Raw genomic sequence first — 27054 nt, 5'->3', positions numbered from 1 at the left:
GGTGGTTGGCCTCAATGGCAGGAGTATTTGAGAAACGCCTGCATGGCTTTACATTACACCCAGATGTCTTGCTAGCGATGGGGACAAGTGATGTTGCATCACTAGATTAAAGGCAGTCAGTGATTAAGTAACACTACTACTACTTGGCACGACTGTGGAGTCGGAGCAATTTTAGGTACCCGGAGCTGGAGTTGGTGCTTTCATAAACTGAGGAAGCGGAGTCGGTTGACCTCCACTCCTCCCCCCCCCCCCCCCCCCCCTCCCTCCCTCCCCTTTCTTCCTGTACCAAATCCACAGCACTGGTAAGTATTAGACTAAGGAGCCATTTTGGGTACCTGGAGTCAGTCGGTGGTTTCATAAATTGAGGAGGAGGAGGAGTTGGATGATTTTTGTACCAACTCCACAGCCATGCTACTTGGGGCCCGTTTCCACATGCTCTGATTTTGCATTTCCCCCACATGCAATTTGGATGGGGAAACACAGCCTACTGAAATCGATAGGCTGCTGTCCGAATCGAATGCGGGGGAAAAATAACAGATGGTGTGCTGCAGTCTTCCGCATCGCGCATGCAAATCCCCATCAGCACGGCTAGAGGGATTTGGATGTGTCCCGCCTGTGCCGGCTTTGTGTTTTTGCAAGATGCTTGCCGAACACATTAGAAATGGGGGCTTAGTAGCAAGACCACTGGCTTGCCATATGGAACTCCTGCATTCATTTTGTAGACCGAGGCAGTGTAGAGAAGTAAAACTTGCATGCTGCACTACACCTATGAGGCACAGCATATGCAGCCTGTAAATGTCATGTATGCAAGCTCTTTTTAAAAAATGGGGCTTTCTTGAAATCCTGTGAATCGTCAGTTAGATACTTTGACCTCTGAACTTGGTTTAAAAACTAGTGTATGAGGTGTAGGTGGGTGGGGGCTGTGGCTAAATTTTCATATCCAGCTAACTGGTAGCCATCAGTGTCCCCAAGACTTCAAAGAAGTCACAAGGAAAGATAAAAAGCTTTTCCACCAACTTCAATTTGCAGAATACTTTCCATGTTCAGTGTTCTTCCCAGAATTTTTTTCCAGCCGGGTGGCATGAAAAAGTAGCCGGGTGGGGCAATATGAGAGAATGCAGGGCTGGACCTTCTCTGCACAACTCTGCTTACAGCAGAGGAGGTGGTGAGCCGATGACAGCCGGGTGATCACCAAAACTAGCCGGGTGAAGCACCCGGCTAAAAGAGCCTGGGGAGAACACTGATGTTTCATGTAACTTTGTTCCCTGTGATCCCCAAATATGCAATCCTAATATAAAGATCCCCATCAGATTTGCCACTGCAGTTAACAGATAGTCAGGAGGACTTCTTTTATGCTGGATACACACGTTGAGATTTCCCGTTCGATTATTTCCAACATGCTCTATTCGGATTTCGATAATTTCTGCCGTCGATTTGGCATACTTAACATGCAAATCGGCGGCAGAAACGATCGAAATCCGAATCGAACATGTTGGAATTAATCGATTTGATCCGTTCGATCCCGGGAATCGAACAGGAAATCTCAACGTGTGTATCCAGCATTACAGTTTCTGCGGTAAAAATTATATTGGTTGGTTTCTGCCAACTATCATCATGCGTTTTTTTTGTTTCTTTTTTCTCTCCATAAAACCACCCACAGGATTTATATCTTTGCTAAAAGTTTTAGGCTTACGGGTGAATGTAGAAACATTTTTACAGCTCAGCCTTCATTTTAGGCATGTTTTATCCCAGACTTGTCATGTCCTTTTGCAATTAACTTAAACGTTACAAATTGTTTGTATTCTTCATTTTATACAGTGTAGAGCAGATGCTGGCATCGAGTCCTGGGAAGACCCCTATCAGCTTACTACAGGAGTATGGGACTCGGGTAGGAAAGACCCCGGTGTATGACCTGCTCAAAGCTGAGGGACAAGCACACCAGCCGAACTTTACCTTCCGAGTATCTGTTGGAGACATCAACTGTACCGGTCAGTCCCTGAATTTTGTGTGTGTGTGTGTGTGTGTGTGTGTGTGTGTGTGTGTGTGTGTGTGTGTGTGTGTGTGTGTGTGTGTGTGTGTCTGTGTGTGTCAGCCTTGCATCAGTGATAGTTATAAAACCTTAAGGTGGCCATGCATCACTCAATATTTTGCCAGATCGACCATTAGATTGATTCCTCTCTGATCAGCGAGGGTACTGTTGCCTGCCCAAACACTGCACAGAGAATTCCAGTAGATTGCATTTAAAAATCTATTGGGAATCGCCCTGCTATGACTGTCTGTCGGGCCGCTCCCCAAATGTATAAGTGCGTCCGTCCCCAAACACCCTCAACACCACCACACCCCTTTCTTAGTGCAAAGTCTCGCATCTCCGCCTGAGCGACTCCTGGCCTTCAGGGCCAGGGCCTGTACCACATTACTCGCTGCAAAGTGATGTAACAACATGTCGTGTGGAACAGGCACTCACAGTGATCCCGGGCACCAGAGGAGGCCTGGAGTCATGCCAGGTGAGACATTAACATTACAGATTGGGGGGGGGGGTGGTGGAGAACACCAGTGTCGGGTCTGTCTGTGGTTGCAATATCATACACCATCACTGCCACGCACCTGAAAGAGCCCTTGTAAATGAGATTTTACCAGCATTCCCAATCCATCCTTTCAACAGATTTTCTCCTAAAATTGATCAAAAGATCAAATGGGCTGTCGTGTTGCGGCACAGATTCTCATTTTATAAAATTATTGAATTGAAAGGTTGATCAGTCCGCCATATCAAGTAGTGTGTGGGCACCTTTACACTCAACATTCATATGAGGGGACAGTTTCTAATCATTATTTATTTAAAGGTTAACTGGGATCAGTTGGAAAAAAAAAGTTTTATTTGTACCTGGGGCTTCCGCTTCAGGATTATCTGTCCCTCACCATCCTCCCCTGACGCCTGGAACCTCTGCTAGGCTGCCCAGTAATTTCGCAAGTTGGCGCAGGTGCAGTCAGGCCGCTTGTGCTCCCCTGTTGTTCTCTCGGCGACGGTACAACAATGGGGTGTGCGTGTCCAGGCCGTGCATGCGCAGTACGCCTCATCTTGCGAAATTAGCGGGGTGCCTGCAGAGGATCCAGGCAGAGGAGGAGGTTGGTGAGGGACCGATCAGCCTGATTGGGGAAAGTATGTTTAAAACTTTTTTTTGTTTGTTTTTTTGTTAATACCTCTCCTCAGGTTTTCTTTTAATTGTGTAAAAGTGCATATTTCTCATAATCATCAGCTGGGACACCCTATGGAGGAATGGCTCCGCCCAGTCCTGGGGAAACACAGAAGCAAAGTATAAAAAGCTCCCACCCTCCCCTAATCCCCAGTTCATTTGTGTTTCCGCCCGGGAACACATGGCTTTTTTCTGCTCCCAATTTGTTTTTTTTTATATTGCTCACCGGAGGGTGCGTTTTGTCTATTCCTGGCGGTAGTACATGTTTGAGGAGGGAGATTTCTGTGAGCCGCGCCGCCAAAATCCCTGCTCCTGTTGGTGGTGCTGCCGCCATTGCCTCTGAACGCCCACGGTTGGAATTGGGTCGTCAGAGTTTCTTCCGCCTTCCTCACGCGCAAGTGCCTCTCTGGACTTATCCCTTGCATGGAGGTCCCTTCCGCAGACGTCAGAGGAGGCGGACCGGAAGTTATGCTATACGCGTCCTCTTAGTCTCCGGCTGGGCGTGCGGGCGGCGGCAAGATGGAGGAACAGAGCTCTAGCGTGGTCGCCGCCCCCGCTACTGCTACGGCTGCCAGTACCAATGCTGCCTCAGCTGTCCCTTCTGCCTCATCAGCTGCTGCTTCCCGAACTCAGACTGATGGTGTGGTGAGTGGGGGATTTCTTCCTCCCTTAAAAGTTGCTTCCAGTTCTGATGCATACTAATGGGTTTTTTAACTGGAATGTACTTTGTCTCCTATTTTCTGTTTCTTTTTACAGACAAGAGTGGAGTCTGGGTCTTCTTCTAGTAGTAAACCCAGATCTAAAAGATGCTGTCAGTGTTTAGCAAAACTGTCTTCTAGCTATACTAAATCTTTACGTTAATCATGTATAGATGCAGTGATTTCAGCGGAAACTTCCTCAATTTTTAAAAATATAATGAAGTCAGTTAAAAGGGACATGGATGAAACCTTAGGGAAATTCAAGGAATCCTTATCCAATCCTGATTTAGCTGTTGCAGGTCCCTCATCGGCTCCTGTTAATCCTCCTGCACCTTCACCTATTCCTGCTTCAGACACTGTACAGGGTGATTCACCCCAAATTCCTTTAAACATAGATTTTCTGGGGGAGGAAGGGGAAGAAGAGGAAAGAGAGGGCAGGGAGGATGTTTCTGAGTTAGAGGAAGGAGAAAATGCCTTTTCAGAGGAGGAATCTGATAGCGATTCGCGAAGACCAGCTAGATTTCTCTTTAGTACTGAGGAAACAAACGAATTACTTAAAGCAGTTTATGCCACGGAACAGATCCCTGAAATACAGAGGGAGTTTACGGCACAGGATCAGGTATATTCTGGCCTGGCTCAACAATCTGGCAGAGTTTTTCCCTTTCATCAATCACTTAAAGGGAAGGTTCAAGCAAAATAAAAAAATGAGTTTCACTTACCTGGGGCTTCTACCAGCCCCATGCAGCCATCCTGTGCCCTCGTAGTCACTCACTGCTGCTCCAGTCCCCCGCTGGCAACTTGCCGACCTCGGAGGTCGGCGGGACGCATTGCGTACATTTTTACGCATTCCAGCTAGTGCAGGAACATTAACACATACATTTTTACGCATTAATTGGTCAATGCGTAAAAATGTACGCATTAAACCAGAAATGCGTAAATATGTATGTGTTAATGTTCATGCACTAGCGGGAATGCGTAAAAATGTACGCAATGCGGCCCGCCAACCTCCGAGGTCGGCAAGTTGCCAGCGGGGGACTGGAGCAGCAGTGAGTGACTACGAGGGCACAGGATGGCTGCATGGGGCTGGTAGAAGCCCCAGGTAAGTGAAACTTATTTTTTTATTTTGCTTGGACATTCCCTTTAAGGATATTATTGTATCTCAGTGGCAGGATCCTGAACGTAAATTGTTCATCCCTAAATCTGCAAAAAGAAAATTCCCTTTTTCCCCTGCAGATATTGATCAGTTTACTAAATGCCCAAAATTAGATGCGGCCCTATCCAAGCATTCAAAAAATGCTGATCTGTCTTTTGAAGATACGGGTGTTTTAAGGGATGCTATGGATAAGAAAATTGATTTACTGTTAAAGAAAGCCTGGGAATCGGCTTCATTTGCCTTTATTCCTGGTGTCGCTTCTACTTGCATTTCTCGTAATTTACGTGTGTGGATGGATAATCTAATTTCCCATGTTAAAACCGGATCTGACCTTAGCTCTTATGTTGAATCTCTACCTGTAGTGTTAAAATCCGTTGCTTTTTTGGCCGATGCAGCAGTAGAAATTGTGCGCATTTCTGCACGTACAACTGCATTGGTCAATTCGGCTCGCAGAGCTCTCTGGCTCAAAACTTGGGATGGGGATTTAACCTCTAAAAATAAACTGTGTGCAGTTCCTTTTGAGGGTAATCTTTTATTTTGTAAAGAATTAGATAATATACTCTCAAGATCTGCAGAAAAGGGAAAACAATTCCCTATTAAACGTAAAACCTTTTGTTCCACCAAGCCGAATTTATTCAAAAAAACGTCTCAGGAACAAGCCAAACAGCCTTCTCAACAAAGGAAGTGGTCTTCTCCGGCCGGTAGGGGCCGGGGGGGTTTTGCTCTCGCAAAACCGGGCGAGCCCAAGAATAAATGACAATTTGCCAGTAGGGGGGAGACTTCATTATTTTTTTGTTCCACTGGGAAAAAATCAATCCGGATCCCTTTATTCTAAGAATCATAAAGGACGGGTATCGTCCACAATTTTCTGTTACCCCTCCCCCCAGAATCTTTGTGAACAATTTTCCGAAAGATCCAGGCAAGGCACAGGGTCTTCTGACGGAAATACAAAAATTGATTTCAAAGGATGTGATAGTACCAGTTCCGCAAACGCAGGAATTCAAGGGTTACTACTCCCATGTTTTTTTGGTGACCAAAACCAACGGGGAATTCAGGTTCATACTAAACCTGAAGTCATTAAACCCCTTTTTAGTTTACAAAAAGTTCAAAATGGAGAACATTTTTTCGGTCAGAGCAGCCCTACAGGGACAGGAATTTTTTGCGTCAATAGACTTGCAGGACGCATATCTCCACTTTCCAGTCGCCAAGTCTTATCAACAATTTCTAAGGTTTGCGATTCGAATGAGGGATCGAACGTGTCACTACCAGTTTCAGGCGCTTCCCTTTGGGATAGCGTCAGCTCCACGCATATTTACAAAAGTTTTGGCGGAGGTAATGAAAGTGATAAGAGAACGGGGAATAAATATCATTCCCTACTTGGACGACCTGCTCATTTTTGCCAAGACAGAACAGGACCTAAGGATACATACAAATTTAGTCATTCAGATTCTGTCCCAGATGGGATGGATTATAAATTACCCCAAATCAAACCTGGTGCCTTCCCAGTTGATTGTATTTTTGGGGTACGCGATCAATTCTATACACGAGAGTTTTTTTAACCACAGAAAAGGTGGAAAAACTACAGAGTGGTGTCAGACAGCTGCTCTTACTCCAGGAAATTTCGATAAGAGAAGGAATGAGAGTATTGGGTCTCATGACGGCCTCCATTCCTGCTGTAACTTGGGCACACTTTCACTCCCGAGTACTTCAAAATTGGGTGTTGGAAGTATGGGACAAAAATCAAGAGTCCTTGGACTCTCAGGTTTGGATATCAGCGCAGGTGAAGAGAAGTGTTCACTGGTGGCTGCAATCAAACAACCTAACTCAGGGCAGAGTCTGGAGGCAGGAGTCCCCTATAAAAATATTCACGGATGCCAGTGCCTGGGGTTGGGGGGCCACGTCCATGGGTCAGCATTGCCAGGGGAGCTGGTCCAAAACAGTAGCCAGAAGATCTTCCAACTTCAGGGAACTCGCAGCGGTGAAGGAATCACTGGTGATGTTTCAGGACATGATCCGATTCAATCATGTCCTGGTCTTTTCAGACAACACTTCCACAGTAGCTTACCTCAACAAACAGGGAGGGACCAGGTCTCCGAGTCTGTCCCTTCTGGCGACGGAAATTTTTCTCTGGGCAGAGGCCAACCTTCGGTCGTTAGAGGCGATTCACGTAAAAGGGTCGCTCAATCTCGAAGCGGACTTTTGAGCCGCCACGAGATCGATCACTCCGAATGGGAATTGAATCAGGAGGTCTTTCTGGAGAGCACGGAACAACTGGGACTTCCAGAAATCGACCTCTTCGCATCTCCAGCGAATGCTAATGTTCCTCGGTTTTATTCGCTTCACAGAAATGCGAGTTCTCTGGGGTTGGATGCTCTGTCAATCCCTTGGAGTTTCAAGCTGGGATACGCCTATCCACCTCTAAAAGTGATTCCACATGTACTAGACAAGATTCAGAGGGAAAGGGTAGAGCGAATACTCATAGCTCCTATGTGGCCCAAGAGAAACTGGTTTTCCACTCTGCTACGGTTGTCTGTCCGAACTCCTCTGAATCTTCCGATCAGGCCAGACCTTCTTCTACGTCAGGGACCGCTATTCCATCCCAAGCCAGAGTTATTCTGTCTGGCGGCCTGGACCCTGAAAGGGTGATTTTGAGGAATAAGGGAGTCTCTGATAAGACTATTGACACTTTATTAAAGTGTAGAAAACCTGTCACTCAAAAAATGTATAGAAAAGTTTGGAAGATATACACGTCTTGGTGTTTGACACATAATCGAGTTCAGAGTAACATTGGGGCTGTTCTTGACTTCTTGCAGGAAGGTCTAGAGATTAATCTAGCCTTAAGTACCTTGAAAGTCCAGTGCTCAGCCTTGTCAATTTTATTGGACAGACCATTAGCACAGGAAAAATTGGTTAAAGATTTTTTCCGGGCAGTTCAAAGATCCACTCCTATTAAACAAAAGGTTACCCCTCAATGTGATTTATCTCTAGTTCTAAACGTTTTAACCAGAGCTCCCTTTGAGCCTCTAGATGGTATAGAGCTAAAATTTTTGACGCTAAAAGTAGCTTTTTTGGTCGCCATTACTTCGGCTAGAAGGTTGGGCGATCTACAGGCCCTATCGATTAAGGATCCCCTTTTTACGATTTTTTCAGATAAAATTGTATTACGTCTAGATCCAAATTATTTGCCCAAGGTCTCTTCAGATTTCCACAGATCCCAGAATATAGTCCTTCCTCCTTTCTGTGATAATCCTTCCTGTCCAAAAGAACAAGAATTCCATTGTTTAGACGTCAGGAGGGCCCTTCTATCATATCTAGCTAGGACTAGAGATTTTAGAAGATCATCACATTTATTTGTATTATTTATGGGGAAGAATAAAGGTCAGCAAGCTTCAAAACAAACTATTGCTAGGTGGATATGTGAGGCTATTTCTCTCGCTTATAAGACTTCAGACTCCACTCCACCATCCAACATAAAGGCACACTCCACCCGATCAATGTCTACGTCATGGGCAGAGAGAGCAGGCGCTACAGTCCAGCAGATATGTCAAGCGGCAACTTGGGCGAGTTCTTCCACTTTCATCAAGCATTATAGAGTGGACGTTCTTTCTCAGCAGGATTTGTCGTTTGGCAGGAAAGTGCTTCAGGCTGTAGTCCCTCCCTAGGTGGGTATTTACTTTAGTATCCCTCCAGAGGGTGTCCCAGCTGATGAATATGAGAAAGCACCAGTTAGTCTTACCGGTAACGGTGTTTCTGTTCAGCAGCTGGGACACCGTCTACTACCCAACGCTATTCTGTCGCATTTCCTTGTACCTATATCTGTCCATTAGGGGGTAACTTGGAGGTGCTTCACTCCTCCCTTTTTTCCTGGTGTTCGGGCTTTTTACTTTATACAGTATATTTACACTGGGGATTAGGGGAGGGTGGGAGCTTTTTATACTTTGCTTCTGTGTTTCATAGGACTGGGCGGAGCCATTCCTCCAGAGGGTGTCCCAGCTGCTGAACAGAAACACCGTTACCGGTAAGACTAACTGGTGCTTTTGTACTTTGGGGTGTTGGCACACTTCCCTGTCTTGTAGACTCCATTTACTGGAAAAAGAAAAGCTTTACTCACCTGGGGCTTCTTCCAGCCCCTAAAAGTCTTTGTCCAAAACCAAAGTCTGCTATGCTTCTATAAGATCCTGACCCGCGGCTGGGTCGTGGTCTTGAGTGTGTGCGCTTCTTGTGATCGCGCTGCTGTAGCCGGGAGTGTTCTACGCTTGCACAGATGCAGTCTGTATGAACACGAGAGGTGCGCATGCGCAGAAGACCGCTACCCAGCCGTGGGTCAGGATCTTACGGAGGAGACAGCAGTAGCCAGAAGCACGGCGGACCTTCAGCGCTGGACAGAGAGGCTTCTCGGGACTGGAAGAGGCTCCAGGTGAGTAAAGCGTTTCTTTTGTAGGGTGGTCTCATGTATCCTTTAAATTAAATCAGAAACGTTTAAAAAAAAAAAAATTACCTATGGAGATGGAAGTTATTATTATTATTATTATTATTATTATTATTATTATTATTGGTTTATAAAGCACCAACATATTCTGCAGCGCTGTACAAAGTAAGAAACTAACATGGGGTACATAATACAGAATGGTGTACACCAATATAAGATACATAATGAGATACATAATACAAGATACAGAATTGGTAATGACAGTGATAAAAGTAACACGATGAATAAAATGCATAATGATTTCCAAGACACAAAAGGGGAGCGAGCCCTGCCCTTGCGAGCTTACAATCTAAAGGAATGGGGGAGGGAACCAGAGGAGGGGGTAGTATCCAACAAACTTATAGAGGCAATGGGCTCGATTCACAAAGCGGTGCTAACCCAGTTAGAGACTTTAGGCATGATAACCATTGCACCACGCTGGTGAAAAGCCAGTTTAGGCGTGATAAGTTTCGATCGCGCACAAAGTCCCGCACGCAAAGCAGCGCCATTAAACTCTATGCGAAGTGCACCAGACTTTGCTAGCGCAAAACTTTTGATCAGCTGTGCACTGCGGTGCTAACCCCGTTGGTGCCTAAACGTATCACGCCTAAACTTAATTTAGGCGTGATAAAGGGCTTTTCACCAGCGTGCTAACTGTTAGCACCGCTTTGTGAATCAGGCACAATGTGTGTTAGGATATCTAGTTGGTATCCTATAGAGCCTTCTTTGTCCCCTCTCGGGCTCGTTCCCTCACTGTACCTTGAAGTGACCCCACCTCCGGGAGCACTCGTGTCCCCAAGTGCTGCTGAATACGGACGGCTCCTTACTGCCCGTGTGAAAGGTGCTCTGATCAGCAGGTGGGAGGCTGAACTGCCCAATAAGTGCGCAGTACAGTTCATCCTCCCGTGGGAAAGAGGCCTAAGCGTCTCACCTCAGTATACTATGATCTGCATCCCCTGCAGCAATAACTGCCCTAGCTCTGCGGTGAAGTAAGATGTACTATCAGAAAGGACTTCCTGCGACTAGTAAAACATGAAATGCAAATACATCACATTTCTGGCTTAATTTATTGCACATGCAAGGAAATACATATACACAGAATTTTTACTTTGGAGGTGGATATTCTAAACTAGATGAAAGCTTGTTTGTAAAGGTGTCAGGTGTCTCATCTCTGTTTCAGAGTTTGTCATATTTAGCTTTTATATTGTTTATTAGTTACAGTTCTGCATTAGAATATGTGAGGGAGCAGGCTGGTGTTGTACTTTGCTCTCTGGTTGAACTCGATGGACGTATGTCTTTTTTTTTTTTTTTTTTTTTTTTTTTCCCCCCCCCCCAACCCATGTAACTATGTAATACCATGCACAGTTGCGTTGCAGGGATATACAGTGAGTTGCAAAAGTATTCGGCCCCCTTGAAGTTTTCCACATTTTGTCATATTACTGCCACAAACATGAATCAATTTTATTGGAATTCCACATGAAAGACCAACACAAAGTGTTGTACACATGAGAATGGAACGAAAATTATACATGATTCCAAACATTTTTTTTTTACAAATACATAACTGCAAAGTAGTGTGTGCATAATTATTCGGCCCCCTTTGATCTGAGTGCAGTCAGTTGCCTATAGACATTGCCTGATGAGTGCTAATGACTAGAGTACACCTGTGTGTAATCTAATGTCAGTACAAATACAGCTGCTCTGTGACGGCCTCAGAGGTTGTCTAAGAGAACATTGGGAGCAACAACACCGTGAAGTCCAAAGAACACACCAGACAGGTCAGGGATCAAGGTATTGAGAAATTTAAAGCAGGCTTAGGCTACAAAAAGATTTCTAAAACCTTGAACATCCCACGGAGCAATGTTTCAAGCGATCATTCAGAAATGGAAGGAGTATGGCACAACTGTAAACCTACCAAGACAAGGCCATCCACCTAAACTCGCAGGCCGAACAAGGAGAGCACTGATCAGAAATGCAGTCAAGAGGTCCATGGTGACTCTGGACGAGCTGCAGAGATCTAAAGTTCAGGTGGGAGACTCTGTCCATAGGACAACTGGTAGTCATGCACTGTACAAAGTTGGCCTTTATGGAAGAGTGGCAAGAAGAAAGGCATTGTTAGCAGAAAGCATAAGAAGTCCCGTTTGCAGTTTGCCACAAGCCATGTGGGGGACACATCAACCATGTGGAAGAAAGTGCTCTGGTCAGATGAGACCAAAATGGAACTTTTTGGCCAAAATGCAAAACGGTATGTGTGGCGGAAACACACCATCCCCACTGTCAAATATGGTGGTGGCAGCATCATGCTCGGGGGATGCATCTCTTCAGCAGGTACAGGGAAGCTGGTCAGAGTTGATGGGAAGATGGATGGAGCCAAATACAGGGCAAACTTGGAAGAAAACCTCTTGGAGACTGCAAAAGACTTGAGACTGGGGCAGAGACTGGGGCAGAGGTTCACCTTCCAGCAGGACAATGACCCTAAACATAAAGCCAGGGCAGCAATGGAATGGTTTAAAACAAAACATATCTGTGTTAGAATGGCCCAGTCAAAGTCCAGATCTAAATCCAATCTAGAATCTGTGGCCAGATCTGAAAACTGCTGTTCACAAACGCTGTCCATGTAATCTGAGCTGGAGCTGTTTTACAAAGAAGAATGGGCAAGGATTTCAGTCTCTAGATGTGCAAAGCTGGTAGAGACATACCCTAAAAGACTGGCAGCTGTAATTGAAGCAAAAGGTGATCTACAAAGTATTGACTCAGGGGACTGAATAATTATCCATACCCCACTTTGCAGTTATTTATTTGTAAAAAATGTTTGGAATAATGTATGATTTTCGATCCACTTCTCACATGTACACCACTTTGTATTGGTCTTTCACGTGGAATTCCAATAAAATTGATGCATGTTTGTGGCAGTAATGTGACAAAATGTGGAAAACTTCAAGGGGGCCGAATACTTTTGCAACCCACTGTATGTTTCGGTAGGTATGTGCATTTTTACTAAACATGGCTGTAACCTCTTTGCTATCATGCCAATCTTGATCATCCATTTGATAACTTTCCGTAAGTTTCAGGTGTTAAACCCTCTTGGGACCGGCTTCCTAACCCCCCTTAAGGACCAGGCCATTTTACATGCGGGGAGGGGGTGGGGTCAGGCAGACGGACCCCCAGTATGGCTAGCTATGCAGGGTTTCCCCAGTGTAGCCTTGTGTCTCTAGATTTGCCAGCAGCCTTTACTCACCTCCCAGGCTCCAGCGATTGAGCAGCTCTTGCCCCCTCCGCTGTGGCCGGCATCCTCGCTCGCACTGCCATTAAGTTCCGGGTCCCGGCTTCATGACGTCATCAAGCCAGAACTCGACACTTAACGCAGAGTGAGGGAGGTTGCCGCCCAGAGCGGAGGGGAGCGATGATCGCCGAGGGAACCTCAGGAAAGTGAGTCTCTGTCCTCTTCTTCTTTGTTTGTTTTTTTTGTTTGTTTTTTTTTTTTCCTCCCCTCAGACCGCCACTGCCAATAGTGATTACTGCAATCTGCCTCTGATTGTAGTGATCATGTGATTAGCAGCCAATCGCGATGGCTGAGATGTCAGCTGGCACATGACAGCTTAATCTCCCCTCTTGGGTGTACATGATTGCATCAGGAGCGCAAATGGCAGGTGGCGTAAATCCTATACCGCATGAAGCTTGGGCAGCCACAAGTGCGGCGTAGGCTTTACTGCACGTGGTCCCCAAAAGGTTAATCAATGAATAGTGTGATCAGGAGTTGCAGTAAATGAAACCTCCGACTCCAGGTTCCCAAAACTACTCCGACTCCCCAGCCCTGGTTGGTCAGTAGGTTTATTAGCTTATGCCTAGTTTGCACTAAAAAAAAAAAGCTTTCGGGTTTTTTTTTTTGTTTTTTTTTTTTTTGAGAGATATGATCGTTTTTATCGAATTTCTATAAAAACGGATCATTTTTATTGTATCGTGTGTGTGGCCACCTTAATACTTACCAGGGCTGCGGATTTAGTACAAAAATCATTGGACTCCGTCTCCTCCGATTATGAAAACTACGATTCCAGGTACCCAAAATTGCTCCGACTCCACAGCCCTGGTGTGTAGCTTAGATTTCTACTACCGATCAATATTCCAATGAGGAGTTCCTAGTTGTTTTTCTGATCGGATTGTCCACTTTTTATTTTTGCAGTTCTATTTGATCCCTGCTGCTCCCTCAGGACACAGTACAGTATGGTGTCACATAATGCCCATTGGGTGCAGAGTTATGTTGCTGCTGGTTTTTGGACAGTGGCTAAGTAAGCGATTTTTATGCCATCAGAGCTTTTTGAGAGCGTTTTAAAACACGCTCCCATTAACTTACATTAAAATTGCATGATTTTACCCTGATTTTAATGTAAGTCAATAGGAGCTTTTTTTTTTTTTTTTTTTTAAACGCGCTTATAGTGTGCCTGAGCCCTGAATGTTTGTAGAGAAGTCCTGGAGACCTGTGACGTGTCAGGTCTGCTCAGGAGTCAAATGCAGAGTGCAGCACACTTGAGCTGACAGTACCTAATGCTTCTCCGCCATTCTTCTAGGTCAAGGACCCAGCAAGAAAGCAGCCAAGCACAAAGCAGCAGAAGTGGCTCTATCTCTACTGAAAGGTGCTGATATGTTTGCTGAAATCTGTGAAGAAAACAGGTGAGGAGTCTCATTCTGTGTGACCTGTAGGGATGGCCCAGCCTAGGAGAATTTACGGAGAAGCATGTGATCAGTTTGATCAGCTGACTTACTGGTCATGAACATGCGTTAAAGCGGGAAGTCATCACAGCAAATCTGGACTTTACAAATCTATCAGCTGATCAATCTGATCACATGCTTCTCTGAGTTCTCCTAGGCAGGGTCATCCCTAGTGACCTGTATGGACCATGTTACAGCATCAGCAATGTTTTGCACTGTTCTATTAAGTTTTTTATATGTCCTAATTCCCCTTAATCTCCTGGACAATGAAAAGATGAGGATGTCAGATCATTAAAAATGTTTTTCATAAAATTGCTTACCAACGAAGAAACTTCTTTCAATTATGATTTTTGTTCAAGGAGACACCACTAGAAACCACTGAGCGCCCTGTAAAACTTTGGTTGGGGCCCCCAAGCCCAGGTCATCAGTATTGTGAACCATTGGGTGCCCCGTAAATCAATTTTCCCCATTCTCTTTGCATCTCCACACTGCACACACACTTGCAGACAGACGCACTGATGGTGTATGGTCCTCATGATGCTGGAGCCTACCCCTATAGTGTCAAGTCAATCCTCCGTCCTCTGTTACAGCTGCCAATTTCTGCCACTTGGTCCCGAGTCTTGTCACATGTTGTGTGAGATCTCTGAACTACGAAGCAGAGACTAGCATCTGTACAGAAAGCGGACCTGACGCTGGAGAGGTTGGGCTGATGCTCCAGCAGCATATGGATTGATCACCACTGAAAGTGTATTGGTAGGGGAAGCAGGGGATTAGAGAGAGGAAGGGAGGGAGTTTGGGCCCCCTCCCAATAGCCTCGCCATCAAGGGCTGTTGTCCTGAGTGTCTACTCTGCAGCAGCAGGACACTAGATGTATGAATTTTAGAAGAAACAAATCCTGGCAAAGATGGCTTACACCACCATGATATGTATTCAACAACTTTTATTAAAAAACTTAGGTAAATATCTCTCCTGATGAAGTGGTCATGTGGACCACGCCACGCGTGGAGAGTTTTTGTGTGCCTCCCTCTGCCCTCACTTTGCCGGCAGCAATTGTTCATCCATGGACCCTGTCCTGGGATATGTATGTATATTATTCCTCTTGTGCAGTCCATCTTTTCCAGGATTTCTATTTCTTCTAAAATTCTTGCCCTCTTGATCCTGGGGTTTGCACGCCGCATATAATTAGGAGTACAAATTCACATACAGTTTGTGTGAAAACGATAGATGTATGCTGCTGGCTTCAAACTTGCCAGCTCCACCTGCTTCCCTCCCAGCCTTTCCGATAAAGATATCCAGGTCAGAACTGGCCCCGTCACCCCCCCCCCCCCCCCCCCCTTAAACAATTAGGTTATTAGTAGGGGAACAGTATAGCGTGGAAATTTTGCAAGACCAGGGGGATCCATCTTTCGGCTTCACCTTTAGCCCAAGTTTCCCGGCACCTTTTCTACATGCACCTCTGCCGTGTCCGCGCTAAAGCCGGTGCAGAGAGAACCTTCTTGTGTAAACCAGTCCTTTAGAAAGTAGGCAACTTTTGCAAGGTAGAGAAGTCAGAGATGGCAGTTTCTGTGACAATTTGAGGAATCCAGGATGGCAGCCTGCATAGCTATCTGTTGTACTGGAGTTAGCAACAGTACATAAGGACCTGAGGGCCTGATTTTAAAAGTGCTTGAGCAATGAATTACAATGTGAGTGTACTCACATGAGTGATGCGCTTTCTTTTCCAATCGCAAACGTGAGTCCTGCACCATTTTCAGAGCGTTTGTGCTTCAATCGAAGGTGTAGGAAAATCGGTAAGCACTTTAAAAAGCGATTGGATAAACTATTTAGTGAGTGCTTTTCATCACAAAGTAGATTAGAGTTTCAGTTCTAGGTCAATATATGTAGGTAGAAAAAAACAGTCTTGTAAAAGTAATACCTTTTAATCAGTTCTAGGTCAAAGAGTTCACTTCCTGATTGTTTTTAGAAAAAAAAAGTGCAAATCGCCAAACAAAAGCGCTTAGAAAAATCGTACATCACTCAAACACTTTAAAAAGTTGCGATTTGTAATGTGAACAAAGCCGAAGCGTGTGGTTGCCTTGGTCTACAAAATAGGTGGCTGTGGCAGGGATGATCAATGAGATGCAAATATTTGAGTTCATGCAGGATTATGTAAATTTTTATGCAAATATACACTGCTTGAAAATGGACCAATCAAGTCCCATCAAGGTTTAAATTGATTGGATTATTTTCAAGCTGCATACCTTTTTTATGGAAATGTACATAATCCTGCATTAGCTTGGAAATATTTGCATCTAATTGATCATCTATAGTGGCTGTGCAATTTACAAAACACCACCCCAGTTTACCAGGGACTCAGAGATGTGCATGTTGTACTAGAAAAAGTTGCTTGATATAAAATCTTAGGAAAAATATGGTAGATGTGGGCTGCAGACTACAATGGCCTGTGCAGCAGCACGCGTTTTGGCCAAATAAGCGTATTCCCTGCCCCAAGGTTGCCATATGCTGCTGATGGTGCCTTGTAAAAGTATCCCCCAACCCGCCTCCTCCCAATTCATCCCCTTTGGCTTTGTACTTTTAATGTGCAGGAGTATTTTGTGCAGATCCCTCATATAAGATTAGATAGGGGGTAATTTTTTTTTCTTATTTCACTTCCCCGTTACCATGAAGCCCCTAAAAGTCCTGGTGCAACCAATTACCTTCACATTTCACATAACTAGTAAAATGGAAAGCATATTGAGCCACAACAAACCGTCCAAGAGAGGGCTGCCCCACAAAGGGGGGGGGGGGAGGGGGCGGATGCTTTTCCAAAACACTAATTTTTTTTTTTAATTTTTTTTTTCCAGATCTTTTAAATTCAATCAATTTTCTTGATTGTATTACTTTGCAAATCAAACTAATCCACCATACTCATGTTTCTACTAATCTCCCCCACTGTAACTTATCCTGCAACCTGTGCATTGCCTAGCAGGCATACATCTATTAGTTATTATATAAAAAAAAAAAACAGATTCTGCAGTCCTTTCAGTTTTCCACCTACAAGTTGTCTTGGAATGTTCTGCATAATTATGTATCCATTAAGTGTTTTTGGCCTTAAAATACAGGCAGAATTTTTGGCAGACTCAGAGCCTCCACCAGCAAGGCAGCACTTCTCCCTCATGTGGTGTTCTGGTTTGGAGCATATATCCTGCTGTTTATTTCACAGCGCAGTCTCGTGATAGTCTAACAGCAGGTGCAAGGCAAACTGCAAGGCCTGTGCATGCTGAGTGCAGTTTTATCCTGAGGAGGAAATCCTTTGTATAGGTAGGCACCTTCTGACCAAGACTGGCTTATAGGAACAAGGTATGTACTGTTACATCATTTATCTTGGGCTCAAACAGTTGGCAGTTGGCTTCCATTTGTATTGTATTGCTACTCTTTGGCTTAGAGGGAAAACGGATCAAAGTGAGCAGGTTACTTAAATGCCAACTTGGTATACATGTATACATTATTATATCAGACACTCATTTCATATTTACATGTCTGTTTCTAATCCCCATTTCCAAAAGAAGGTATACAATGTTAATAAAAACTATGCAATTAGACAGACAATGCACACACTGAGACTTTTTTTTTTGGGGGGGGGGGGGGGGGGGGGTTAGTCATTTTATTTTCCGGATTTAATGCCATGGACACATTAGGTACACTTGGGAAAGGGGCTTGTTTACCACAGGCTTGTGCCACCTCTTCTTTTGATATTACTCTGTAATTTTTTGGAAACTTGAGGAAATCAATTGCTATAGTTTTTAAAAGTGAATTGCTTTCATTTTGTTGTAATCTAACATTTCAGCTGTCCAACAGTCTGGGGTCTCTTTTTGTCATATTTTTCATTTGATAATGTGCCAGGTGTTTTCCATGGATGACAGGTGCAAAGTGCATCCCGCGCAGTACCTAGGAGACGTGCATGCACTGCTTTTTCCTCTGCATGAGAAGCTCCATGGTACTGCGCAGGCATGAGCGCAGCGTTTCCCTATTCGTACACTGCTACAGGTATGCTGTGGGCCTCTTCCTTTGCATACATTGACAATGTTTGCACCATTTGCCTTTGCAAGTTTTTCAGAGTGGTTTACCCCCTCCTCATATTTAGGCCAGGGTCACACTTAGCAGTATCATCTGATCCCCATAGAACATAGTGGAACACTCATACGATTCTGCTAAGTGTGACCCTGGGATGCTGTTTCTATAGCCAATTATCTTAGTAACCTGTTGCTAATTAAACAAATTCCTTGTAAGATGTTCCTTCAGGTGCATTTCCCCCATTAGCAGCTTCACTAGAGTTATCTCGTTTGAGATAAGTGCACTGCTTTTGACCTCAGTCAGCAGAACTGGTTGTGCTGTAATTATCTTTGCATGCTTTGATTTCTGCCTGCTCAGAAAATATAGAACCTGAAGGCATAAGTCCTTTATTATTGTCTCACACTGCAAGTGGCCATAAATACACATTACAGCAGTACTAATTACAAGCTAGGAAATCTAACAAAGAAAGAAAAATGTGCTAAAATAAATTGGCCTGGAGCACCTGCAAGCCTCTAAATAAATTGGCTGCTAACTGGTTAAAGCATTACACATATTTTCCTGGCTTGTCGTCCCACTTTGTTGAGACCTCATTGTAATCATGTAGGTGCTTCTCGTTAAAAATATTTGGATCCAAATCATTTTGACTTGCATGCAAATTGTTGAAAATTGAAATCGAGACATGCATATTCAACAGTGAGGCCTGGTGCACACCAAAAAACGCTAGCAGATCCGCAAAATGCTAGCAGATTTTGAAACGCTTTTTCTTCTTTTTCTGTAGCGTTTCAGCTAGCATTTTGCGGTTTTGGGAAGCGGTTTTGGTGTAGTAGTTTTCATATATTGTTACAGTAAAGCTGTTACTGAATAGCTACTGTAACAAAAACCGCCTGGCAAACCGCTCTGAAGTGCCGTTTTTCAGAGTGGTTTGCGTTTTTCCTATACTTAACATTAAGGCAGAAACGCATCCGCAATCCAAAATCTGCAGCAGCCCGGGAGTATGCGTTTCTGCAAAACGCCTCCCGCCCTGGTGTGCACCAGCCCATTGAAATACATTACCCAAGCGGATCCGCACCCGCAAGCGGATCGCAAACCGCAGCAGAACCGCTCTCGTGTGCACTAGGCCTAAGTGATTCTGATTTGTCCAATCTACATACATTTTGCAATATATTTGAATGCAAACATGAATTTGTTGCATCTCATTGCCTATCTCAGCCTATCATGTGTGTTTGCCACATGGTGAAAGCTGGGAAGGGTGATCTAATCCATGGCGGCTGGAGCAGAGAGTATGTGATTGCTGGGTACGGGATCAAGGACATGGCAAGGATATAATGCTGGGTACACATGATGCAATTTATTTTCCTAATGACGGGTAATCTGACAGGAGTTTGCATGGTGTGTACACGTCCAAACTGCTCCTGACCGATAATGGGACCAATTTTCCAATGCTAACTACCCAAAATAGTTAACGTCACTGGGAGCTGATCGGACATGTTGGAAATAATCTGCTTGACGCATACTGTGTACCCAGCATTAGAGATTCCGAATTGATGCTGGATTATGCAGATTTTGTATACCAATTTATGCAGATTTAAAATAGACTTATTAAATCCTGCCGAGGAGATATTCAGTTGGTTCATTTTCAATCTCTATAAATTTGCATAATCCTGCATCAGTTCAGAATTCTTTTCATCTCATTGACCATAATGCTACATTGTGAGGTAAGGGATTCTACTTCACGAGAACTTGACCTGAAAATAAAAAGTCAAAATAACCATACACAGGTCATACCTACCTTCTGTGCAGTCTACTCCTCAATCTTTCTCCTCGTCTATGTCCCATTTTGTCTGTGATCAATGGAATTCTCTGTCCTCCATTTTGAAAAGGGCCATTACCCCATAACCGCTTCCTGGTCAGCACACTGTTAAACTGTAATATTGCCCACTTGAGTCATAGGGAAACATGTACATCACCTTGCACATTCAGTTGTAACTGACAGCTGCTGATATATAACTGACAGCAACTGGTATATTTCCGTTCCGACAAAATATTGTCAGGATTGGAAGGGATCACTGTAAGAAGAATATGGTGAGCTTCTGAGAGGAACTGACGGTGAGGTAAGTATGTAATATTCATTTGCAGCTACGTCATGTGTTTATTTTAAATAATTTTACTCCCTTCAGGTTCCATTCTAAAGGAAACCAGAGATGGTTTCCTAGCCCTTAGTTAAACTTACCTGGGACTTCCTCAAGCCCCATGAGCATCGGGGCCTCCCTTGCCGTCGTCCTCAGCACCTCCGTACTGCCGCTATAACTCCCAGTAATCCGGGCAGCCGTGGCTCAGCTGCGCGCGCACCCCTTGTCGCGCTCCTATCCCCTGAAGTTCGGGGGCGCGCGCGCAGCTGAGCCGTGCATGCGCACAAGGCGATGACTGGCCGGATTACCGGGAGTCTTGTCATCAGAACTTGGGATCTGAGGACGACGACGAGGGAAGCCCCGGTACTCAGCAGTGGGGCTGGAGGAAGCCCCAGGTAAGTATAAATAATGGCCAGTGTACCATCTCTGGTACACTTTAAAGGTTTATATGGGGGATGCACTTGTTTATAAAGGTATCTGCATGTTTATGTATGTGTGCATTATAGCAGGACAGTGAAATGAAGGTAAAGGTCTACAGGGACACTCTTGTAATATGTATGCTGGTGTAACAGTCCATCTCTCTCCTCTATAGTGCAGTGTTTACAGTCGAAGTACTGGATGATTTGAAAATAAATGATTTGAAAATAACAACCGACACATCTCCATCTCCTCCACCCACCAGGTAAACCTTAAAATAATGTTTACCAGAGAAATGCCGGATTATGTAGATTGAATGCAGCATCTGATATTTATTCTTCTGCCTCTGTGACATTCCTCAAGCAGAAAGCTTGTTACATGAAGTGTAATCAGGCTTATATGCTAAATATAGCCCGTTTATGCAAATTTTAAGCATAGTTCAGACGCTGTGAAGTATCATCATTTATTTATGTACTTTATGCTACACTGTATGGCTAAAGTGCTTAAGCTTATATAAAATAATACAAACAAGCTGGGGATTTCAATGAAAATGTAGGGTGGGTTTTTTTTTTTTTTTTCCTTTTTTCTCCATTTTTTTAAATTAGGATTAGTACTTGAGAATAGATGTCTCAAAGTATTTATTTTTTGAATCGGGGAAAATATGAACCATCATTAATGAAATCAGACATTTGCGTATAGCTCCACCTGCTGGTCTGTCAAATAGGGACTTTAATTTGTAGTATAATAATGGCGGCCTTGAAGACTTCCTGCTTGTATTGTTGGAAACAACCTGAGGTCTGGTGCACACCGAGGGCTTGATTCACAAAGCGGTGCTAACTGTTAGCACGCCTGTGAAAACCTCCTTAGCACGTCTAAACCAGCTTTTCGCGCGTAAAACTGTACGCGCGTACTGCACAGGGTGCTCCGCGCGAAGTGCCCATTAAAGCCTATGGGACTTAGCGCGCATAGGACTTTGCGCGCGTAAAACTTTACACGCACAAAGTTAGCACGCGATCTGATTGAGAAATCCGGTGCTAACCTACTTAGCACCCTGGTTAGCACGTCTAAAGACTTTAGATGTGCTAAGTAGGTTAGCACCGCTTTGTGAATCAAGCCCCAAGAGCGGTTCTGAGCATTTTTGTTTTTTGAACCGCTTGCAGGGGAAAAACCGCTTGACTAATGAAAGCGAATGGGATGGTGCACACCAGAGTGGTGCGGTTCCCCCCCCCCCCAAACGCAAACTCTGGTCCTGCAGCAGTTTTGCTGATTTCTGAGGCAATTCTGCTTCAATGTAAAGTATAGGAAAGTGGAAAACTGCTCTGAAAAACTCTAGATCAGAGCGGTTTTACAAGTGTTTTTGTTACAGAAGCTGTTCAGTTACAGCTTTATTGTAACAAAATATAAAACCTGCTACACAAAAACGCTAGGCATGTTTGGAAATTTGCTCCAAACATGCCCAGAATCACTCTGAAAAAACACTTAAAGAATCGCTAGTGTTTGTGGATCCGCTAGCGGTTTTTGGTGTGCACTGGCCCTAACTGCAACAGTAATCTTACACCTCCTCTGATTCTTTTAAAGGAAAGCAAGTGACTCTGTTAATAAACTTTGACTACACTGTTGCAAAACGAAGTCCATCCCAAATAATTCACACAGCTTAAAGTCACTGCACATTAAAGGGAACCTTAACTGAATGGGGGGTATAGAGTTTTACTTACCTGGGGCTATTGCCAGCCCCCTGCAGCAGTCCTGTGCCCTCGGCGCCGCTCTGGAATCCTCTGGTCCTCCGCTGTCACTTAGTTTCGTTTTTGACGACTCACCAGTCGCCGGCCGCCATGCGTATTATTGGACGCGTTCACCAATGCAATTAGCGCTATTGCGGACCGCACGCGTAGATATGCGGCAACGCGTATTTTTGTACGCGTTGCGGTCTGCAATAGCGCTAATTGCATTGGTGAATGCGTCCAATAATGCGCATGACGGCCGGCGACTGGTGAGTCGTCAAAAACGAAACTAAGTGACAGCGGGGGACCAGAGGATTCCAGAGCGGCGCCGAGGGCACAGGACTGCTGCAGGGGGCTGGTAATAGCCCCAGGTAAGTAAAACTCTATACCCCCCATTCAGTTAAGGTTCCCTTTAATGTGCAGTGACAGTGTTTCAATCCTAAATGTACAGAACTATTCTGATCTGTCAGTCACCTGAGTAGATGTATGTGAAAGCACATTTTTACTCTTTCTCACCCCCTCCCCCCCCCCCCCCCCCCTCCCCAGCCTTAATGGATACCCAAAGCTAAGCAATTTGTACGCACGGTAGACATTTGGGCTGCCTACTGCTCTCCTGTTAAGGATTCATAGTGTTATGCACAGAGCACCGTGCCCACGGGAGAGCAAATGAGGACACGGGCCAGTAGTGTGTGACCTGCCCAAACTGGCACTCCTTACGAAAAAACGGAGGGGGATAGAGGAGAACGGAAGGAGTGGAAGGGCATGAGGACTGCTGCCCATACATACCTGCTTCCTTCATTTGTACAAATGACTTGGCCTCTGGTATCCTTTAAGATACAAGCCCAACTTATTCTAGCTCACATTTAAAAACTTTCATTGAATTTTTTTACTTTTTTTTTTTTTTTTTTTTCTCCAGAAATCACACAATCGACATGAAGCCTCCTCTGACCGCACAACAGTCAGAGTGTAATCCTGTGGGGGCGCTGCAGGTATATTGTCCTGTTCTCACTTTAATGTTATCCTTCCTCACTCTCGTTTTTTCTCATTCTTCTAATGAGCTGTTTGGTTGTGATAAGTGGAAGCATTAGCCTGATGTGTTGCCCTGCTGTTCATTTCCTTATCAGGAGCTTGTGGTGCAGAAGGGGTGGAGACTCCCGGAATACACAGTCACACAGGAGTCTGGGCCTGCACATCGGAAAGAATTCACTATGACCTGCCGGGTGGAGCGATTCCTAGAAATTGGTATGATAAGGCTAGCATTTTACATTAGCTCAGCAAAAATGATGGCCACTTGATTTAGGGGTGTGTTTAAGATCTGTATAATTTAGCCTCCAGTATTTTTTAAAGAGAACCCGAGGTGGGGTTCTAACAACGAAATCCCCATACAGAGGCTGGGTCTGCCTATAGAGCCCAGCCTCTGTTGCTAGTCAGATTCCCCCTAAGTGCCCCCCCCCACCTGCGCTCAGCGAGACCCCATTAATCACAGCCGCGCTGTGCGGGCTATAGTTACCTCTCTGTCAGTCTCCGTTTTCCCCCGCCTCCTGCATCGCTCCGGTCCCCACCCGCGTCCCTTCCCTCCAACCAGCAGCGAGGGAAGGGACGTGGGCGGGGACCGGAGCGATGCAGGAGGCGGGGGAGCGGCGAGACTGGCATTAGAGAGGTAAACACAGCCTGCTGTGACACACTGTGTGTCGACAGCGCGGCTGTGATTAATGGAGTCTCGCTGAGCGCAGGGGGGGCTTAGGGGGAATCTGACTAGCAACAGAGGCTGGGCTCTATAGGCAGACCCAGTCTCTGTATGGGGATTACATTCTCAGAACCCCACCTCGGGTTCTCTTTAAATGCACTGCGTACTTGGGTACCTACTTACAGGTGTCTTTGATATAATTATTATATGAGGTGGCTTAAACAATAACGGCAAAGCTAGGTACACATGCGATTACTGATGCCCGGCAGAGATCAGGAATCGATCCCTTAAGTGATGGTTTGGGTTCTGATGCTGTACAGACCTGTTACTAGCCTGTAGGCTAGCGACACATTTTGTTACTATGAAGGGGAGCAAAAGGAAAATAGGTGTCACGTGATGGAGTAGGAGAGGTCTTAAGTGGTCGCATCAGTCAAGATTAATCTAGTGTGTACGAACCTTGATTTTTATTTTTTTATTTTTTTTTTGTATGCATTTCCTACAATTTCTGTAGTTTTTAGTTGAATCAGCTATTGCCTGCTAGACCCAGGTACACTTTCTATAAGATAGATTGGCTCTATGTTAGCCTCCTATAAACTAAGCCCTGCTGACTGGAAGTCGGGGCTACCATAATAACTAGTAAAACATTGTTTTTCCATTTTGCGCTGTTGATTCTGGCTGTCAACTTCCTAATGCTGACATTTTCCACAGCACTTTAGAGTACAGTGTTCTCCCCAGGCTCTTTTGGCTGGGTGCTCCACCCGGCTGTCATCGGCTCGCCTCCTCCTCTTCCTCCAATGCTGTAAGCATAATTGCGCTGGCCTTGCATTCCCCTGTGGCGTTCCACCCGGCTACTATTTCATGCCACCCAGCAGGAAAAAAAATCTGGGGAGAACACTGGAGTACACTGAATAGTTTGTCACTATTGTTTTGGGAAACTAATTAATCTACTACTAGTTTGAGATGTGGGAGGACACTAGAGTACCTGGAGGAAACCCTCACAAACACAGGGAGACCGCACACACTACATGCAGATGATCTCTTTACTGGGACTCTAGCACTATAAGGCAAGACTGCAAGCTGTGTAGCTACTGTTTATTGCTAGCCACAAATGGTGTAAAAGTGAGTGTGACCACATGGGTTTCCTCTGGGCACTCTGGTTTCCTTCCACACCCTGAAAACCTGCGTAAATTGGCCCTAGACTACGATGCATACACTACACGATACATATATAGACATGACTATGGTAGGGATTAGATTGTGAGCCCCTCTGAGGGACAGTTAAATGACAGGATAATATACTTTGTACTAGAGGCCTGTCCGTTCTGAATATCGATTGATTATTTTTTTTCTTTTTCTTCAAATTTCCGATTTCCCAATATAAAAAAATTAAAAACTGATTGAAAACTCGATCAAAATTCAGATTGGACATGTTGGAAATCGACCTGGCAGGTACATCTGCCAGACAATTGTATGGTGTGTACCTAGCATAAGTTGGAGTTTTGTAAAGAAATAGAAGGATGCTGGTGCTGAGTTCTTTAAATATAGCAAACAAACCAAACCTCCATTGAGTGGTGAATTGAGCGCTAGAGTCTGCTGTGAGATGATGCTAAAGCCTTGAACACATGTTAGATAAATCATCCCCCCTAAAAAACTGATTTCATATTTTGGACGGTAATCACTGTAAAAAGTAGCAAAAAGGACGAGCGACCAATATAGGGTATTCTGCCCGATCAGTGGACGACTATTGGGCAGGTTTGTGCGGTCGGCGTGCACACGTCATTCGAAATGTCGCTTTCTACTTCCATGGGTTTGGAATATCTGTGTGTGGACAACGTCGGTTTAAACTTTTTGTTTCCTTTTGCTGGGAAATGTCTGAGCGACGTTGCTAGTTTGTGTGTACCAATTTTTATCTAGCAGTTGTAAGGACCTTTATTCCCATTATCCTAATCCTGTTATGTCTCCAGGCAGTGGTACATCCAAGAAGCTGGCAAAGAGAAATGCAGCGGCTAAAATGCTTCTCCAGATCCATAGAGTTCCCACAGAGCATCGGGAGAGTGGAGAGCCAGAGCCTGAAGAAGATCAGTTTTCTATGGTAACGACTAGCAATTTACTCCAGTTATGTTCACAACTGTATAGGTTTCTGCACTGTTAAGGTTACCCTACCTGAGCAAGTAGGCCCAGCTTATCTAGCATTGGCTTCAGTTCACAAAGCATTAACACGTGCGGTAATGCTAAAAACAGCTGGTTTTACCGAACATTTTGTGAAATGTCAACTACCTAAACACGTCAGTTTACTAATGTCCATTCACAAAGATTAGAGCATGCGGTAAAGCCAAATGAGATGTTCGGTATTTACTGTATCTCCAGGTCTGATATCTTGGTAACTGGTAAATAGCGTGCATTGGCATTGAAAGACTGCAGTGAGCCAATAGGAAGCAGGGCTGTGGAGTCGGTACAAAAATCCACCGACTCCGACTCCTCAGTTTAGGATTCCTCCGACTCCACGACTCCGACTCCTCTAATTTGCATATTACAATCTTGTTTATTAAAAGTATGTAACATGAAATTTGTCTCTTAACTGCCAACGCATAGGAATTTTAAAAGACAACTGAAGTGAGAAGGATATGGAGACTGCCATATTTATTCCCTTTAGTCATAGACTAAAACTAGTCCTTGGTAAAAGTACTTGTAAAAGGTACAGACCAGAACAAAGAACATCTATGAGGCCCTAGGCAATGTAACTGTGGGTACATGTAAGGGTGATGTGCAGGTACTCTGCAGGGGAATAAGGAGATACTTTTTCTATTACACATTCTTCATGTACAATCTG

The 27054-nt window shown here is 44.6% G+C and overlaps 1 protein-coding gene across 2 annotated transcripts in view; it reads left to right on the top strand.

Annotated features, from left to right (window-relative positions):
- TARBP2 (TARBP2 subunit of RISC loading complex) overlaps window positions 1-27054 on the top strand; it is a 50001-nt gene that overhangs the window by 3376 nt on the left and 19571 nt on the right. Inside the window, exons 1-7 of one of the 2 annotated variants that reach the window (XM_068267178.1) lie at window positions 1825-1988; window positions 9000-9060; window positions 14076-14178; window positions 20992-21081; window positions 23454-23526; window positions 23662-23779; window positions 26189-26316. In XM_068267178.1, coding sequence (XP_068123279.1) covers window positions 1908-1988; window positions 9000-9060; window positions 14076-14178; window positions 20992-21081; window positions 23454-23526; window positions 23662-23779; window positions 26189-26316 — 654 coding nt within the window. In that variant the 5' untranslated portion in view covers window positions 1825-1907. Of the gene's footprint in view, window positions 1-1818; window positions 1989-8999; window positions 9061-14075; window positions 14179-20991; window positions 21082-23453; window positions 23527-23661; window positions 23780-26188; window positions 26317-27054 lie in introns of those variants that run through there. The other variant, XM_068267177.1, reaches the window with a different exon arrangement.

This window comes from Hyperolius riggenbachi, chromosome 2, assembly GCF_040937935.1.
Source record: "Hyperolius riggenbachi isolate aHypRig1 chromosome 2, aHypRig1.pri, whole genome shotgun sequence".
Lineage (NCBI taxonomy): Eukaryota > Metazoa > Chordata > Amphibia > Anura > Hyperoliidae > Hyperolius > Hyperolius riggenbachi.
Note: the sequence above shows the minus strand (reverse complement) of the source record. Positions and strands in the feature narration are given on the sequence as shown.